Source organism: Penicillium cinerascens, assembly GCF_028974065.1.
Source record: "Penicillium cinerascens strain IBT 15544 chromosome Unknown contig_1_segment0_segment0, whole genome shotgun sequence".
NCBI classification, from domain to species: Eukaryota; Fungi; Ascomycota; class Eurotiomycetes; order Eurotiales; family Aspergillaceae; genus Penicillium; species Penicillium cinerascens.
This window is the reverse complement of record NW_026695287.1, coordinates 2,760,027-2,778,318: the sequence shown is the minus strand read 5'-3', so window position 1 is coordinate 2,778,318 and position 18,292 is coordinate 2,760,027. Positions and strand designations below refer to the sequence as shown.

The following is an 18,292-nucleotide window of genomic DNA, read 5'->3' as shown; positions in this document are numbered from 1 at the left end:
ACCACACTCAATTTCTGGTAGAGGCCGATCACCGAGAGGGATAACGATGCTAGATTAGAATCTCCGTACTTTCGGTGCAAATATGTCCCCAAACAGGCCAGAATCGATCCGTCTCTATTTGGTGTAGCACGTGACCTCCGTCATTGCTTCCGTATTTGCAATGTTTGCATCCTCGGTTATCCGCGGCGCGTCCCCCGCAATCCCCGTGGGCGATGGAACAACAGGATTCCATTTATAAAGAAAACGATTCTCGAAACTCTTTCTCTCCAGGATTTACCAACCCCCATATTTCAACTCCCCCAGAGATGGTACGACCTCGAGCTCCGCGGTGTTTGATCGCCCAAATACCGCGCCGATACTACTCCGCTCCCTCGCCTGCGGCAAAGCTCAACTTGCCCCTTGACTTCAAGACTACTCCTCTGTTACATCACACTCCGGCAACATTGTCAAGCGTCCCGAATTTTCCAGCTGGGGCCACAAGTAAGCGATTGAATCTGTTCCAAGCCATCAACTCCGCTCTCAGAACCGCCCTATCGTCCTCTGATAAAGTTCTACTCTTCGGCGAAGATGTGGCATTCGGTGGTGTGTTTCGGTGCTCTATGGACCTTCAATCAGAATTCGGTTCCGATCGAGTCTTCAATACACCCTTGACGGAGCAAGGAATTGCAGGGTTCGCCATAGGCGCCGCCGCAGAGGGCATGAAACCCGTGGCAGAGCTCCAGTTCGCCGATTACATGTATCCTGCCTTCGACCAGATCGTTAATGAGGCGGCAAAGTTCCGGTATAGAGAAGGCAACACTGGAGTCAATGTCGGGGGACTCGTGATACGCATGCCGTGTGGTGCAGTGGGTCATGGTGCTCTGTAAGTATATATCTCTGAACCCCGATGTTTACGCCCAAGGCCCGACAACTGACCCCGTGGACAGCTACCATACACAATCGCCTGAGTCGCTCTTCGCACACATTCCGGGCGTCCGAGTTGTGATGCCCCGGTCACCTGCACAAGCCAAGGGTCTCTTGCTGTCATCCATTTTCGAGCACAACGACCCGGTAATCTTCATGGAACCGAAGGGTCTCTACCGAGCGGCTGCGGAGTACGTCCCAAATGAATACTACACTATTCCTCTCAGCAAGGCCGAGATAGTCAAGCCTGGCAAAGACCTCACGATCATCTCCTACGGCCAACCACTGTACCACTGTTCTGCCGCCATTTCCGCCATCGAAAAGACCATGAAGGGTGTAAACATCGAGTTGATTGATCTACGCACTATCTATCCTTGGGACCGTCAGACAGTTCTCGAGAGCGTGCGAAGAACCGGGAGAGCGGTTGTGGTGCACGAAAGCATGGTTAATTACGGTGTCGGAGCAGAGGTTGCCGCGACTCTGCAAGAGGGTGCATTCCTCCGATTGGAAGCTCCGGTCAAGCGAGTTGCTGGATGGAGCACTCACACAGGCTTGACTTACGAGCAGTTCATCTTGCCTGATGTTGCAAGTAAGTGATCTCAACACACCCTTCCATTTGTGCAGAAGTCTAACACACTTTCTTACCCAGGAATATTTGATGCGATCAAGCAGACTCTGGAGTATTGATCCACAGATCTTTTCGGGCTGTTACATTAGAGGTCGGCCATTTGCACACTTAGCGCATATCAGGATCAAGAAGGGAGAAATGCCTTGCTTGGACCTAGACTGATAGGAATACAAAAAATATACAGGAGCTATAAGATACGCCGAATTTTAGAAAGATCCTTAGATGCATGTTTACCATCATAGACTGTTGACATATCCGGCATTTCTTCACAACTTCCTAAGGCGCATTGACTAATGCCGCTACACTTTGCACTGAGGATTTGTCAAAAGTTCAATTCCATCCGGTCATTATACAAATACATGCATATATTCGTAGTTACGATCGCGCTGTTTCCCGCTGGGTCACTGCTACCACCGCCTAAGAAGTTTTACCTGGATTGATCTAAGAGAGCCTTAGTGACTTGTGTTTCCACGGCACAACGACCCTGGAAGCTGCATCTTCTCAAGTGATTCGAGTACTCCTTCATAGTCACATGAAAACTACGAAAAATGAAGTGACCAAAGTCACCAAAACGAGGGTCGGCAGCCACAGCTCAGGCATGCTGGAGGCGGCAGTGGTGATCTTTGCGGGTAATCTGGGTCATAACTTGGATGGGTACAACGAGGAGAAGATGGAGGGCTGGGACGAACAGAAATACAGAAAGTGGCACAGAATGAGGTTCAGCAAATGATCCAGGAACAATCTCAGGAGGACTTTTTGAACGAGGGGTAGAATAGACGGGATGCCGATCCCGTCCCACCATGGGGGCCCACTCGGGCCGAGAAGCTTAATGCTAGATCTCGAGACTCCCATGAAATATGCATCTGCAATGCAATCTTGTTCTACGCAATATTCTGGAGAAGTATTCCTCCCTGACATTGTGAATCGTACTGCCAATGGTACTATGTCAATAGAGTCATTGACATAGAACCATTCTCGATAGTGTAGGCAGCCTCGGAGGGAAAGAAGGGGTAGGTTAGGGTAAAGCAAAATGGAACTCTCCGGAAGCAGAGAAGTGAGAGGAGCGTTGAGGTATCGCAGCCTGGCGCATCCTGGTAAACAGAACTTCTCACTTCGTACAAAACCCCCTTCCTCTTTTCCTCCACAACCCCCCGAACTCATTTCTTCCCAGCACTTTTGCGACATCTATTCTTACCTTTCATCTGAGTGTCTTCAAAAATATCCAAAATGACTTCATTCAACTGCACCGCCGAGGTGTGGTTCAACATCATTGTCGTGTCCCTCACGACCGCAGTCTTTCTCGGGTTTCCCACCCTGCTTCGGGTGTACAGCAAACATGCTGCTACCTCTGAGTAAGTATTATCATGACATAGCTGAGATGGAATGGAAGATGTTGACTGCCTATCAGGGATAGAAAGGCGATCAACATCACCACCCCCACCACCCCCCGCTTGTTCACTGCCCAGAAACTCCACAAGGAGCGTAGTGCGGATAAGGAGAAGGACAAGAGACTTCAACTGCTTGAGGAGAAAGCCAAACAGTACGAAGCCCACCAGGAAAAGCTGGACAAAAACCTTAAGAGGGAGCAGGAGAAGAATGAGATGCTGCGAGTCAAATTGCACGACAAAGACAGTCGGATTGCGGACCTGCGTAAGCAGCGCACCCGCCCACTCACCTGGAAGGAGGAGTGCCAGATGCACGAGGATTGCTCTCTGACCTTGCATACGCTCCGGAGAAACCACGCGAGCGAGATGGACCAAGTCAAGGCTAAGGCCCAAGATAATGCCAAGCGCGAGCTGTACCAGGCGAACTTCAAAATTGAACTTCTTCACAAGCAACTGGCCAAGGCTGAGCTGCGAATCGAGAAGCTCACTAGTGACAACTTGATCATTGAAGAAGAACTTGCACGATGCAAGGCCCAAATCGACACTTCCGCAGCCAATTATTCCCAGGACCTACAGCTCAAAGACAAAGAGCTCGCTGAGCAAAGCTCTCTCTTCGCCAACCTCAATCAGCATCTAGAGCAAAAGACTGCCTCTGCCGCCGAGGAAGCCACTCGTTGCGATACCACCATCCGAGACCTTAACGCCGAGGTCAGTACCAAGGACGATAAGCTAAAGGAAGCTCTGGCTCAGATCGAACAGGTCAGAAATGACCAGCCTGAGGAGCTTAAGAACGCCCTAGCTCGCATTGTGGAGCTTGAGAAGGACAAGAGCGTACTGTTGAAGGAGAGGTACCCGGACAAACCACAGCCTCCTGTGGTGGAAGACACGGAGATGGTCGACATGGAGGACGTTGAAATGACCGATGCATCTGCGGCCAACATGCCCGCCCGGCCTTCCAATGTGCTCGCTGGTGCAGCTCCGCAAGCTGGGTGCCGTGATCGCCAGGCCTACAAGGTCCAACTCGACAAGCAGTTCCAGGTCTACAAAGTCAAGCTCGAGAACCAATGCAAGGCCTACAAGGTCCAGCTCGTAAACGAGGCCCAGGCTTACAAGGTCAAGCTCGACAACCAGTTCAAGGCCCACAAGGTCCAGCTCGTAAACGAGGCCCAGGCCTACAAGGTCCGACTGGACAAGGAGCGCCGGGCCAGCCGTGCCCAGCTTGAAAGCCAAGCTCTGACCTGGAAAACGGGAGAGGAGAGAAAACTTCAAATCTCAATCAACCGGATAAACCGGGCCAAGGACGTGGTTGATGGAAGGAACAAGGATCTGGAAAAGAAAATTGAGAGTATGGAGGAGGCGACTGCCCTCGACCAGGCCACCCTCCGCCTACTGCAAGCGCAGCAGCAGCCGATCCAAGGACAACTCGGCCAACAGAACCAGCCCACTCAGACCCCTACCCAGCAATCTTCACGTCCACGGAATCAGCCAGCCAGCCAGCCTAGGGGGAAAGGCGTTCGATTTAACATTACCACGAATGCCGTTACGCGGCCCGCTGGAACCTTCGGCCTCGGACCAAAGTAAGTCGTGGTGAAGAGATGCTCGGGGTATTGCCAAATTCAGATACACCGGCCGCTGACGAGGAGCGACACTTCATGGGGCAACCCATGGAGACATAGCCCGTCACTGGTATCAATTTCGAGACTCTCGGCATCGCTCGGCATCGCTCGGCATCGCCTCTTCACACGGCTCGGCTGTAGTGACTGTGGGTGGAGGTTATAGTGGAGTGATTTCGGTCGATGACAAGGACCCACTGTCGAGAGCCTGGGCTTCCAGGTGTCGACGACGCACGGGACCGACCCTTGCGATTCGCCCGCCAGCGCGATCGAAACCCAATTCGGCGTCAAGTCTCGACTTCGCAACGATATGCCCCGGTGCTGAACCCACCTTCGCTTGTTCATTGTCTTTGCAGCATCACTCGCCCTCCATTCTGTCCATTTTTACTTCTCCCTGTCTCCCCCCGCCATCTCCGTTCCTGCCCGCAGTGACCAGGCTTACATCACTGCCATGTCCCCGCTGTAACCCGAAGAGGCAGTGATTCGAATTTCAGCACCGCGTCTTGCGCCCTCATCCTGGTGATGAATTCTCCCGCAACTCGTCTCTTCGCCGCTCGGCCCCTTGTGCTGGGTTTGGCCAAGCTCATCGTCCTCTCCTTTTCTCACCTTCCTCTCGCATCGGCCGCACCCGTCCTCTCATCTTACCTTCTCTCAGCGACCGATGCCGAATCACCGCCCGAGCCATCTGACCCGAACTTGTGGCTTTACCTGGGAATCTCGGCAGCTCTCGTGCTGAGCGGCGGAGCATTTGCGGGGCTGACAATTGCCTTGATGGGCCAGGATGAGGTCTACCTGCAGGTGATTCGTACATCGGGGGAAGAATCGGAGAAGAAGAACGCCGCCAGTGTCTTGAACCTGCTAAAGCGGGGGAAGCACTGGGTCCTCGTCACTCTCCTTCTCAGCAACGTCATCACGAATGAGACACTGCCTATCGTCCTCGATCGGTCCCTCGGCGGTGGATGGCCGGCCGTCCTGGGCAGCACGGCCTTGATTGTCATTTTCGGAGAGGTCGTTCCCCAATCAATCTGCGTTCGTTACGGTCTACCAATAGGTGCCTGGATGGCACCATGTGTGCTGATTCTGATGTACCTCATGTCACCTGTCGCCTGGCCGGTCGCGAAGTTACTGGACAGGCTTCTCGGCGAAGACCACGGTACCATCTACAAAAAGGCCGGATTAAAGACGCTTGTCACATTACACAAAACGTTGGGCGAAGCGGGAGAACAACTCAACTCCGACGAAGTCACCATCATCAGTGCTGTTCTCGATTTGAAGGAGAAGTCAGTCGGAACTATCATGACACCGATGGAAGATGTCTTCACCATGTCTGCAGACACTGTCCTCGATGAGCATACTATGGACCTTATCTTGTCCCAAGGATATTCTCGTATACCCATTCATGCACCTGATAACCCGATGAACTTTGTCGGCATGCTGCTCGTGAAAATGCTCATTACATACGATCCGGAAGATTGCAAGCGCGTTCGTGAATTTGCATTGGCTACTTTACCAGAGACGCGACCCGAAACCAGCTGTTTGGACATCGTCAACTTTTTCCAAGAAGGAAAGTCGCATATGGTACTCGTATCCGAATATCCAAGTGAAGACCGCGGTGCTCTCGGGGTTGTCACCCTCGAAGATGTGATTGAAGAATTGATTGGCGAGTACGTTCTCTTGCAGAATTTCATGTGCCTTACATCTACTAATCATGGACTCACAGGGAAATTATCGACGAATCTGATGTCTTTGTTGATGTCCACAAGGCCATCCGTCGGATGGCACCTGCACCCAAATCTCGTGTTCCCAAGGGGAAGATTATTGAAGAGCCTCCAATGTCTGTTTCGCATACAGATGGCGATTTAATTGAAGAGCGTGGAACACGACCCACAACTGTCCCAAGATGGTCGGATCCCCCCCGACGTCGAAGCTCTGTCGAAGCACCTCCTCCACGATTCCAGCTGCGCAAGCAGCATGGTGATACCACATCTAACTCCACTGAACAGTGGTTCACCCAGAGAGGTGCTACTGATGAAATTCGCGAACACCTCAAACACCTCGGTCCCTCCAATCTGGCCAGTCGCCCGCGGCAAACCCGTTACAATACCGTGAAAATCAAACGGAGCGGCAACTCGCCATCCCGCTCAGCTCAGACCGATCTTGAATCTGCGCAGAGCACATCTGATTCACAACGTGTCTTCCCACCCACCGCTTACCAAGGTGGAATTGGCGCCGGCCTTGTCACCCCGGGATCCGAAGCCAAGGACGGTGCCCATGCTCTTAAAGTTGGCTATGGTACTATTCCATCCTATGACCATAGCCCTCGGGCACTCAACTCCCACGAAACTGCCTCTCCTGACTACATCTCTCATGACCCTAATTCTGTTGACCATGTCATCACCAGCACTGATACTCAGCAGTACAAGGATCTCCCATCAGTGTCTATTCCTGAAGCTGTTCATGAAGAGCACGAAGATAAACCTCGTTCTGCCTCAACGCGTAAAGACAGCTCTGGGGCCGCCAGTGTCAGGTCTACAGAATCTCACACTGAATTGTTGTACCACCACCGTGGTCCAGCCCGCAGCGGCAGTATCACGGAACAAATCGTGGATGTCAACGGCATCCGAAAGGTCGTCCTCCACACCAACGGCACAAGCTCGTCGGATGGCGACCGCTCCCCGCTCCAAACTCGTGACTCCTCCCCTACTCACAAAAACGGTGCGATTGATCCGAATACTTTGGATTCGGAATATCCGGGTTCGCACTCGAACTCCAAGTCGAAAAAGCGTCGTCGCCGCAAGAAGCATGGACGAAACCCCAAGTCCGCTGACGGCGGTCCTTCTGAGGACCAACCTCTGCTGCAATAATCCCTCTACACTTATTAAATAGTGTAAGTGTGAGGTGTTGCAACTGTGACATATTTCCCAACCATGTAGTTTGTCCCACACGAGGTTCTGCGTTGTATTTCTCGAACCACATTTTAAAGGAGCACATCCACCTTTTTTTCTCCCTTTCTCTGCGCGGATGCATGTTGCATCAAATCGCCGTTCCTGTCGTTTCCAAAGCTAGTTTCGGGATTCATCAAGATATCGTGCGAGGGCTCAGGCCTGAATTACATTACTTTTTCCATCTCTATTAAAGACATTTGGTCGTATTCGCTGTAGGATCCACAAGCGACAGAATACGACCTCGAATACTGATCCGGTGGATGGTTTAGCATTATCCTTCTTGATGTCCCTGATGAATTCCACGCTTTTCCCATATGAAAGCTGACAGCCTTGCGGATCAAACACGGTCAGATCGAGGGCCCGTAATACGCCGTCGTGTTCCCGCTCCCCTGGAAACAAGCAGAGAATAGTCTCACCGAGTGTAGCATCAAATCGGCTCCTTTATGTCTAGAAGCCTCGTGCCGAGTACATTGCCGCCAGGACTTAACGCTGCTGGCGACCGAAACAACCTGCAGGAACAATCTACCGAGGATAGTTAGATCGGGGGCCTACAGACGCCACGCCACGCGGCATACCCACCTTGACCCAGTATGGGAGAATCCACGGTAGACCAGTGCACGGATGAGGTGCTTAATGTGAAAAAGCTGCGCGCCAAGGAAATCGGCAAATGTCTTGGCCAGGACGGATCCTGACTGTGACAACCCTGCGGGTCTCTGTCACGAAAGAACGTCAGATTGGGCACCGAACGCCTCGAAATGAAAGCGGCAAAGTAGCACGCGAGCTAGCTACCATTACAACAACGGCCTCATCGATGTTCCACAAAATCAAGTAGGACAGGCCGGTTTTAGGTTTCTTGTTCCCTATCTACAATCTGATACACTTTTCCTTCTCCTTGGAGTGATGCGCTCCTTTGCGCGGTGCGGTAGGTGCTCAGCAGGCTCTTAGTCCTGACTAGCTTTGTCCCGACGCGAGGAGGAGCTTCCTTTCCTGCAAGGTCGAAGTAAACAATTTTGCCAGTGGTGAGAATATAGATGCCGTTCACTGCTTTCATTCATTGTCCTCCCTTACTACTTGCGCCACATTTTCGGTCACCTCATTCTCTTTTCTCACCAAATCCCAGGTCTACAAGGGCAACCTCACAGATGAGCGCCTAGAATACGACTGGGCCTACAGGGACCATATCAAGAAGGAATCCAAGGCTTACAAGGACGGACTTCTGAGCCAGCTCGAGCCCCAGATCAAGGCCCAGTATGATAGAAAGCATCAACTTGCAGTGACCCGATTAGGGCAAAGGGCATCGAACAAGTGTGCTACCAACACGAGCTCATTTTCTCGACACCTTTTAATCATTCATCTGAATGACTTCAAGCTACTCTAACATGATTTCTTTCTACCGCAGTTCGAGGCCTGCGCTTTCTACATTCATTGGCAAATGCCTGTTAAATATAACTATGATTGAATGTATGGATGCGGAACGTGGTGAATGCGACAGAATAAACATACGATTGAACCTCGAGATGATAATCATGATTTTCATGCTACTTAAAAAAGGCCAACGCCCCTATCAAAAAACAAAAGAACCTCGAGTATGCTGACATTTGCACGTAAGCTTCACCATGGAAGGATCAAATCGTAAAATTTTGGAAACCATGTGTGCTTTTGGGTCATGAAATGCAAAGTTTGGTGGTTGGGTCGATGGAGCCTCGCTAAACCGACCCGGAAGAACTCCGCCGGGAACCAAGGGAGGAAAGACCCGGTACGAGAAAAGGGTATCTCATTGATCGGCACCAAATTCGACTTGGAAAGTTTCTAGCAGTCCGCGAGTGACGTGTCGGGTAAAAGGAGAATTGGGTTTTGGAATGGTGGCTGGTGTATTCTTCCTTGTGCCTGCCGGAAATAATATCGAATGCACGTTGCTAGTAGACGGCAGCTAGAAGGCTGCCCACTGAAGCGTTGGGAAAGAAATCTTTGTAATAGGTGTATGATACCATTTCGCAAAGATCGACCGAGGGCAGATCCGATCATTGCAGAAGAGGATCGCGGAAATGCTTCTGGGAGTTGTTGGTTCTTTGGACACGGGCCGTGTAGCGGTTCTCTTGTCGTAGAGCGCGAGTTCTCTCGCGGCGTTCAGAAGTAAGAGCAGTCTGCTTCTGTTCTTCGGTGGCGCCAATCATGCCCATGCCACCGTTGGCACGAGAGACAACAGCACGGTTGCCGTTGCGACCACGAGGCTTCTCCTCATCTTCTTCCACCTCTCCATTCTCAATGGCAAGCTGACGAGCAGCACGCTCGTCGGCGGAGGGGTAGTTGTGCAGGTTCTGGCGATAGTACTTGGCAAGCGAGCGGTGGCCGACACTCTTACCAGAAGGAAGGTGCAGTTCGTATTCATCTTGGTAGACAAGGGGTTGCTTCCGGTTCGAGTCGAGTTCTTCCTCATCATCAACAGAAGAGGCGTCGGTCTCCCATCCTTCGTCGTCACCATCAGAGCCTCGGACCTTGACTCCACCTTTCTCGCCAGGAGACTCCACCATCTCCTCGTCCTCGTTGTCGGAGTAAGTGCTCCGGAAGTCGTAGTACTGCCCGATCTCAACCTGCTCCTCTTCAGTCTCGAAAGCAATCATGCAGTGACCCTTGTCGTTCATGTGAGCGCGGCATCCGGCGGCATTATTGCGGATGGCGTGGCAGTAAAGACATTCAAAGTTTTCGTTGATCTTGCGGTAGAGGTAGTGAACGAGGCCATCTAGATCGGCCAAGAACTCCCATTCGGGAATAAACATTCCGTGTTTCTTCTTCATGTGCTCGACATTGGCGTGAACTTCAGCTGAATCGTTCCGGCAGAAAAGGCAGCGAGACGCCGAGAACTCTTCCTTGTGCATATCCTCATCACCATCTTCCTCCTCTTTGATAGTAGCGGATTTGAGACCATCGGTGACATTGGCGACCTCGTCGTGCGACTTGTGGACTGGCTCACCGAGGGAGAATGTTGAACTCATCACCGACGCATTGTCACCTTCCTTGCTCAACCGAGCCTCGCGCTGCTTGTGCTTGGAGCTCTTGATGTGGTTCTGGTAGGAATTCTCACTGAAGAAGGTCTTCTGGCAGGCGTGGCAGGTCTTCTCAAAAGAGGCCTTAGCAGCGGCCTCGCTCGAGGTGGCCTTGGCAGCAAGGACTTTCTCGTTGAAAGTTTCGAGGGACACGGGCGGCAAAGCAGCGATGCGGCGCTTCATATTGTACAGACTGTATCATTTGATCAGCGGCTATGTTTGAGCTTTTCTATGCGGGGCACTTACTGCCAGTCCTTCCGCATATGATCTCTCTGCGCATCGCTGCGGTGGAAAGCAACGAGACAGGTATTGCAAGTGTAGGGAAGGTTGGCCGCAGAAGCGGCAGTCTGAGTAGTTGTCGACATAGTGTGTCGTCGGATATCGTGAGGAGTTGCAAAGGTCAAGTCTTCCTTGGGTAGAAAAAAAAGTGGATGTGGATCGAAGATTTATCGCTGGCGGGGTATGATGAAATATCTGTCGGGAGTGGATTCTCCGCTTGCACGAAGTCGGAATTTAAAGATCAAAGATTTCGAGGCTGATAGGATGAAACAGCAAGAGATATTACCTCCGGTCAAAGCCAAAGAGTGTCGTTGGAAATGAAATTGTCGGAACCCGATTTGTAAACTTCTCTTATCAACCACCGCACAGAAGACGCCGCTTTACCCTCTTGGGCAGCGGCCCCCTGCACGTGACCCAGACGGAACAAATGATCGCCGAGTCCCCGGACTTCTGCCTCAGGCCATACACCGATGATATCAGGTAAGCTGAGCACCTGCTTCCCAAATGGTTCCCCCAGCATCGGTCATTCTTATCCGACTTTCGATCCCCTGATATTCTCAGTTCGTCTCGTCCGGGTATGCGACAGGGTTTCTCACTATGACAAGGCTCCGCGGAGCTTCTCTCGAATCCCCTGACACGAAGCGACACGGCCGCGCCGGGCGACCCCAGTTCTGTCGGTCCAAGATACCCCCAAATGCACCAGAGGTCGTTGTACAGAATACAGTCGAGGTCTCAGACCCATCCCAGGTCCTCTCATGGTACCGAGATGAACGCAGACGCCGCTTCAATATACTAGTACGAAGGTGAGTGGTGGCGACGACGAATGTCACTTTAGAATGGGGCTGACGGACCTTGGCGGAAAGATACAAAAACCAGTTACTCCATGGATGTGACGATCTCGGATGCCGTACTCCGACCTGCGCCAGTCGTCGCCGACGCGTTAGCGAAGGCCCGTACCGCCGCTATACGGAACTCAGCGCCCGAACTCTTGCCTGTTACCTCGCCAGTCTAGACGATGCGGAGAGTGGCCTATGCTGCAACAATCCGAGATATTCGTCTGGATTGACGATTAACGATTACCATCGCATTTCTTTACAGCGATCTCGTGCGTTCCAGGCCCAGGCCGCGGCAGCCGCCACTGCCACTGCCACCGCCGAGTTGGACAGATCCGCGCGAGTTAGCCAGGATCAAGATACCGAGAATGCAGATAAGGATGCGCTATGTGTCTCACCGACGGATGTACCGACAACAACGAGCCATACAGAAGGACCGGTATCATCTCCCAGCGTAACCCCGAGCAATTATTACTGGCAGGATCTTGACTATGCCACCGAGCAACCACTCAAAGACCCGAAATCCTTCACGCAGAACCTCTTCGATACAATATCATTGCGCATGGTTGAGTGGCTTCCATTGCGCCGAGCACCCGAGTCCTTTCAGGCGAAGACAAAGCATTCCGGATCACTGCCCGATAGTACACCCACGACCTCCGACAAACGACGACGCCATCAAGACACGGAATTCGAGAAGCGGCAACCAAATAAAGAAGGTTCTACTGTCTCTCATTCACATATTGCACAACCTCGCACTCCCTCATCTCGGAACCCCGGAACTCAGTCTCCAGCGGTCGAGCTCAAATTCCAGAACCAACATGTTAAACGGCTGTCACTTACCGAGGTGGAAAATTGGCGACAATCATCGTGGCATACCCTGGATGAAAAGAAACGCTCCGAATACAAGAACAAGCACCTACCGGTGGGCACTCATCTAGCTTCGAATGAGTTTGCCAGTATTCCCTCGCCGCCGGCATTGAAACACCGACCCCAAAAGCATCGTGGAAGAATTGACGGTTTGGACAATACACGCCCGAAGGAAAGATCCAAGGCCCAGCGGCGAGTTTCTTGGGACAGCGAAAAGGTTCTCAATGAGCCCTCGCTCCAAGAAACCCCAAGTCATGCTAGACCTCCCACTCCACAGCCCCAGGTCGACATTGATTCTCCGAGTGACCGGAAAAACAAGCAGAGCTCTCCTCGGAACACACACAATGTGGGCCCTCTGGCTCAGACCATCACGCATTTTACTCCAGAGATCATTAACGGCCTCGAGAAGATCATGATCGAGTCGGAGGAGGATTCAGACAAGTGGAGAGAGGAGTTGGATAGAATTCAGTCTATGGGCAGCTTTGACAATCCCGATTGGCAGTTTGCCACTCCCCGCCAACGTCAGGTGTTTCCCTTCGTCGCTCAGAGTGTCTTTTTCGTCTTCAGCAATAGCAAACAACTGCTACACTCATTTGGAAAAGACGCAATGGACTTGAACGGGTCATTAGAGACACCGACAGACAGTCGTCTGGACGTTTTGAACCTTCGAGACTCCTTACAACGCCTGTTCACCATCTGTCCATGGGATGTTGCATTGCATAGCTTATGGTCAGGTCTCGACAAGTTGTTTTTACCTCCAAATGAATTTCCCTCCTCAACCAGAGCTTCGCGCCGCTCATCCCGCAGTTCCACTATGACCAGTTCTGCCGCCCCTCCCCCGGCAGTGCGACGATTATCGGAGTCTGTACCAGAGGGGCACTTGTCGGATGCCGATGCTGCTTACATTGCTACAATTGCCTTCTTTGTACTGGTTGGCTCGGTTCCGAACCTTGATTCGCAGACCTGGCGTGGGATTTTGCGCATGCGTGCTGCCGGGACTGTGGCTTCGTCCGCGGACATGCAGAAGCTGTCTACCGAGCATGCCCGGCAAGCCGTGGAGGCCACTGATAGACTTGAGCATGAACTGGGTCTCCGTCTGGTCAACCGCCTTGTTCGTGCTCTGACTGCGCGGCTTGCATATCACGAAATTTCCAAAGCGCGCCAAGTGTATTCACTCGACCTACCGAAGCAACGAAAAGTGAGTGTATTAGATCGCATCATCGATAATCTCACCGACCACTATGACATTCAGCGCGGCGCGACCGATGCAAGCGCAGCACCTCAGCCAACCGGCCCTGCCCATTTGATCCTTGAGTGGCTTCGAACACTATTTTTGCGAGAATGGGATGGCAACCCGGAAATGGCTCGGAGTAGTGCTGCTGGCGGCGCTTTGCAGATCATAGCCTTGATGTACAAGGAACGAAATCGATTAGGGCTCTTCCCCGAGGACTTCCAAACACCCCTTCTCGCTGAGCGGCTGGACCCTCTCGAGATGCCCGTCGCGTGGGCGGGCAAACTTTCGAACAATCGCACGATGCATCTCCTGTCATATCCCTTCCTATTCCCCCCGTCATTCCTGGTTATCTATTTCCGCGCTCTAAACTATTCCGCCATGTCCAAGTATTTCGAGGCCGCCATGACCACCACCAGACATGTCACCCAAACCGCCTTTGGCAATATCCATGTCTCCGACGATGGTGGACTCTTGGCTCGCATGAAAGTCTCCATGTCCACATACCTCGTTATTTCCGTCAGACGCGACAATGTTCTTACAGACGCCCTGAACCAGCTCTGGCGACGAGAACGACGAGAGTTAATGCGTCCTCTCAAAGTCCAGATGGGAATGGATGAGGGCGAGGAGGGGTTGGATCATGGTGGCGTGCAGCAAGAGTTCTTCCGTGTCCTCATGGCGGAAGCACTCGATCCGGTCTATGGCATGTTTACCATGGATAGCCGACACCGTATATCCTGGTTCCGGCCCTGCTCCTTGGAGCCGCTCTATAAGTTTGAGCTCCTTGGCCTGCTTATGTCTATTGCTGTCTATAATGGTCTAACCCTCCCAATCAACTTCCCGATTGCTTTCTACCGAAAGTTGCTAGGTCTCAAGGTGAAACATCTGGACCATATAAAGGATGGCTGGCCCGAACTTACTCACGGTCTCAATTCGCTTCTTGAGTGGAAGAACGGCGACGTGAGCGATGTGTTCGTCCGCACCTACGAGTTCAGCTTTGAGTCCTTCGGTCGCGTCGAGACCATTGACATGCACAAGGTTGGCCGTGATGCACCATGGCCCGCTCCCATCAACCATGCTCTAGCATTGTCCGAGCTGCCTTCATCCAACCCGGCGACGTTGAGCCCACCACCGTCCACGGCAGCTGAAGCGGTTGAGGCGACAGCAGTATCCAAGCCCAGATCGTTGTCGATTCAGTCTCCAACTCCGCCAAGCGATGAAGCGCCTCTTGTGACGAACGACAATCGGCATCGATTTGTCAAGGATTATATTTTCTGGCTCACCGACAAGTCAATTCGACCACAGTTCGAAGCATTCCTTCGAGGCTTCCAAACCTGTCTTGACCGGTCAGCCCTGTCTATATTCAGTCCCGAGGCGCTGAAGACAGTCGTTGAGGGTCTCCACGAAATTGACATCAAGGAGCTCGAAAACCATGCTCGATACGAAGGCGGCTTCGGGCCCGATCACCGCGTCATCCGGGACTTTTGGAGCATTGTCCAGCAGTACTCGCCCGAGAAGAAGGCCCAACTTCTGGAGTTCGTCACTGCGAGTGACCGAGTTCCAGTCAACGGAATCCCCAGCATCATGTTCGTAATCCAGAAGAACGGTGTGGGAGATCTGGTACGTTATAATTTTTATTGCCCTTTTTTCGAGTGGATACTAATCCAATATACAGCGTCTTCCGACCAGCTTGACGTGCTTCGGTCGCCTGCTATTACCGGAGTATTCATGTAAAAAGACCCTAGCTGAGAAGCTTGACAAGGCACTTGAAAACGCGCGAGGATTCGGCGTTGCGTAAGGGATCCTGAAGTATCCCCGGAATCATATATACATACCCAAATCTTGTTCAATAGTTGCATGGAATGGAAAAGCGTCATAGCATTGTACAGCTTTGGAGGCTGTCCAGGCATATCTCGGTAGTTATATGTGGATTGAGGGAGTAAAGAGGCATTTGAGAGTCCTGCAGAAATATATTGGAGCAAATAGATCCGAGTAGCTATCGGCCAACCTTCCGTCAATTGTTGAGAGACTGCGTGGGTTGAAATATCCAGGGCAATTGGCGAATCAGATTCAATGGGCTCGCATCCGCCCCATCTGCAACGTGTGGTTCGCCCTGAGGTGATCTGAGCAATTGTGGCGACGCTCAAGAAGGCGGAGTGCTGACCTCCGACTCTTCGCTCTTCAACCTTTTCATAGATCAGCCCTTTTTGAGACTCTCGCGGCTATTGTGTTTCTGGATAGTTTATTGTAAGTCGACCTCATCGCAAGCTACGAGCTGATCCTGCGCCCCCATTCTCCCCCGCTGCCCCGCGTTCCGATAAGAGGCACCTCCAGGGTCCTTCAATCGCGAAAAGCTGTCTACAGGAGCTAACCACGCACCTAGCTTACTGCATTGTCTTGTCCTCTGAACCAGAATGGCTCCGATCATCCACTGCGTCCGCCACGCTCAGGTACGTCGCGCACCTCGCCACCGATCGTCATGCAGAACCCGGCGCGAACTCCACGCGGACATGCAAATAGTATCCTCCACTTGCTCTTTAATTGAGCTAACAACCGGTTCCTATAGGGCATTCACAATCTTTGCACCGCCAACCATGTCATTCCCGACCCTGTCCTGACAGACCTCGGCCATGAGCAATGCCGCAAGCTCCGAGAGGCGTTCCCGGCCCACGCGAATGTCGACCTGGTGACTGCGTCGCCCCTGCGCCGCACTATCTACACAGCATTGGAGGCCTTTGAGCCCGTGTTCAAGGCTCACCCCGATATGCAGCTGATTGCACTTCCTGATATTCAAGAGACCTCCGACGTAGCTTGCGACACTGGCAGTGACCCGCAAGTTCTGCGGGAGGAGTTTGCGGGTAAGAACGTGGATTTGGGTTTGGTGCATGAGGGATGGAATAACAAGGTGCGTTGGAATATTTGGGATACGCCTCGCATGCAGTCTTGCTAATATGCTGTGAACATCAGGCTGGCCGCTACGCGCCGAACAACCGAGCGTTGAAAGAGCGCGCACGCGCCGCACGCCGGTGGTTGAAGGCCCGGCCTGAGAAGGAGATTGTCCTGGTGACCCACGGCGGGTTCCTGCACTACTTCACCGAGGACTGGGAGGACAGCAGCCAGTTCCAGGGTACGTGTCACAGGCTACGACTACATCCCCGGGACTACAGACACTAAATATATCTAAACAGGTACTGGCTGGAAGAACACCGAATACCGCACCTTTACTTTCACCGATGAGGAACACAAGGATGACTTGGAGGGCTGTCCGCTGGACGGTGACAATGCCACCTTGACCGAGACCTTGGAGTCGCGGAAGCGCCGTGGCAAGTCTGGTCCCACTCCTAGCCGTGATCAGCAGAAGACGTTGTACCAGATTGGTACCCAGGGCTGGGATGATCAGGGTCTTCAGCTCAGTACTGCCGAGCGGGAGTCTGCCAAGGTACCTGAGGGTAAGGAGGTGGATGGTGTGCGTGTATAGAGTGTTTCGGGATGACGTCTCAGACATTACTATTGTTCTTTGTAAAGGGACTTGCATGTCTCGAGAAGTTCGATAAACGATAGAGCGCATAGATTCGATTTAGATAGATCAAAAGCAAGCTTTCTTTGACGGGTACTGGGGATTTCGAAACAAATACTCCCGAACACACTAGGCTGTATCAATAAGGCGTAAATACCAACCTGTAAGACTACTGGACGAGAAACAAAGCGTGAGTGGCTGGGGGAAATTGCTCTCGAAACTTACTGTCCGTATATCGAGGTTATGCTTCGAGCACATTGATTTCCAGGGTCGGTTTTGCCTGGTTTCATTTTGGTCTTTGTAGATGCAGCCTTCCGTGGTTTAAGATCGAACAAAGAGATCAAGGACTTACCTTCGAGCTGCCGTTGTATTCTGTGTCATCCGTTGTCAGAGTTCTTTCACCCTTCGCTGTAACAATGTACATAGTCATTCAATTGCACTCGAGACAAGCTCAAACATAGGCGGCAAGGATTCGATAAAGAGTCTAAACAAAGGCGGCCGATGCCATTGTGCGGGCAAATCCATATAAGGCGTGTAAGTTCCCGTTCGAAATAGACTCCAGATTCTACAGGACCATTTACATATCCCGAGTATCTCCAAAGAGCTCACTATGACATCTTCCAACATGTGCACTGGCAGTATACCGCTAAGTACCTTCCCCAAAGACTCCCAAAGCTAACATTATTAGTGTTTGCGCTGTGCCGTATACATGAGCCATTTTGAACTTCACTTGCCTTATTTTCGGGGCAACTACATTTCTTTTTTCAGCTGCCCCTGCAAGGACTAATGCGCTTGTATAGGTCATATTTTCAGCCTCACTTGCTCTATTTCCCAGCTGAGTATATTTTATTATATAAAATGCCCCTAGGAAGACTGATCCTTTTGTACAGTGCCCCTTGCTATGACCTGACAATATAGGTGCGAAGCAGGATATATCTAAACTCAGTGAGTCGCTCCTGCCCAAAGTCGGTGCCAATCAATATCTAAGGCGCACTTGATCGGGCTATCTCAGCGTTCACTTCTGAGTGTGTTTTGTTTTGTTACGGC

The 18,292-nt window shown here is 51.9% G+C and overlaps 6 protein-coding genes across 6 annotated transcripts; 5 read left to right on the top strand and 1 right to left on the bottom strand.

Annotated features, from left to right (window-relative positions):
* Nucleotides 1–305: 305 nt before the first annotated feature.
* N7498_002591 (alpha-ketoacid dehydrogenase subunit beta) lies at nt 306–1,590 on the top strand (the record flags this gene model as incomplete). Its single annotated transcript, XM_058449653.1, has 3 exons — nt 306–862; nt 927–1,492; nt 1,553–1,590. 3 exons carry the CDS (start codon nt 306–308, stop codon nt 1,588–1,590), a joined length of 1,161 nt encoding a protein of 386 aa, XP_058311997.1.
* A 1,168-nt stretch (nt 1,591–2,758) lies between these two features.
* On the top strand, nt 2,759–4,497 carry N7498_002590 (uncharacterized protein; the record flags this gene model as incomplete). The annotated part of the gene is made up of 2 exons (XM_058449652.1): nt 2,759–2,883; nt 2,940–4,497. 2 exons carry the CDS (start codon nt 2,759–2,761, stop codon nt 4,495–4,497), a joined length of 1,683 nt encoding a protein of 560 aa, XP_058311996.1.
* A 554-nt stretch (nt 4,498–5,051) lies between these two features.
* On the top strand, nt 5,052–7,393 carry N7498_002589 (putative DUF21 and CBS domain protein (Mam3); the record flags this gene model as incomplete). The annotated part of the gene is made up of 2 exons (XM_058449651.1): nt 5,052–6,193; nt 6,250–7,393. 2 exons carry the CDS (start codon nt 5,052–5,054, stop codon nt 7,391–7,393), a joined length of 2,286 nt encoding a protein of 761 aa, XP_058311995.1.
* A 2,102-nt stretch (nt 7,394–9,495) lies between these two features.
* On the bottom strand, nt 9,496–10,883 carry N7498_002588 (putative C2H2 finger domain protein; the record flags this gene model as incomplete). Its single annotated transcript, XM_058449650.1, has 2 exons — nt 9,496–10,711; nt 10,765–10,883. 2 exons carry the CDS (start codon nt 10,881–10,883, stop codon nt 9,496–9,498), a joined length of 1,335 nt encoding a protein of 444 aa, XP_058311994.1.
* Nucleotides 10,884–11,394: 511 nt separating this feature from the next.
* Nucleotides 11,395–15,526, top strand: N7498_002587 (HECT domain protein; the record flags this gene model as incomplete). Its single annotated transcript, XM_058449649.1, has 3 exons — nt 11,395–11,600; nt 11,661–15,348; nt 15,404–15,526. The coding sequence occupies 3 exons, from the start codon at nt 11,395–11,397 to the stop codon at nt 15,524–15,526; spliced, it is 4,017 nt and encodes a 1,338-aa protein (XP_058311993.1).
* A 591-nt stretch (nt 15,527–16,117) lies between these two features.
* N7498_002586 (uncharacterized protein) lies at nt 16,118–17,336 on the top strand. Its single transcript, XM_058449648.1, has 4 exons — nt 16,118–16,178; nt 16,295–16,633; nt 16,696–16,855; nt 16,917–17,336. The coding sequence occupies exons 1-4, from the start codon at nt 16,143–16,145 to the stop codon at nt 17,204–17,206; spliced, it is 825 nt and encodes a 274-aa protein (XP_058311992.1). The 5' UTR covers nt 16,118–16,142; the 3' UTR covers nt 17,207–17,336.
* Nucleotides 17,337–18,292: the final 956 nt, after the last annotated feature.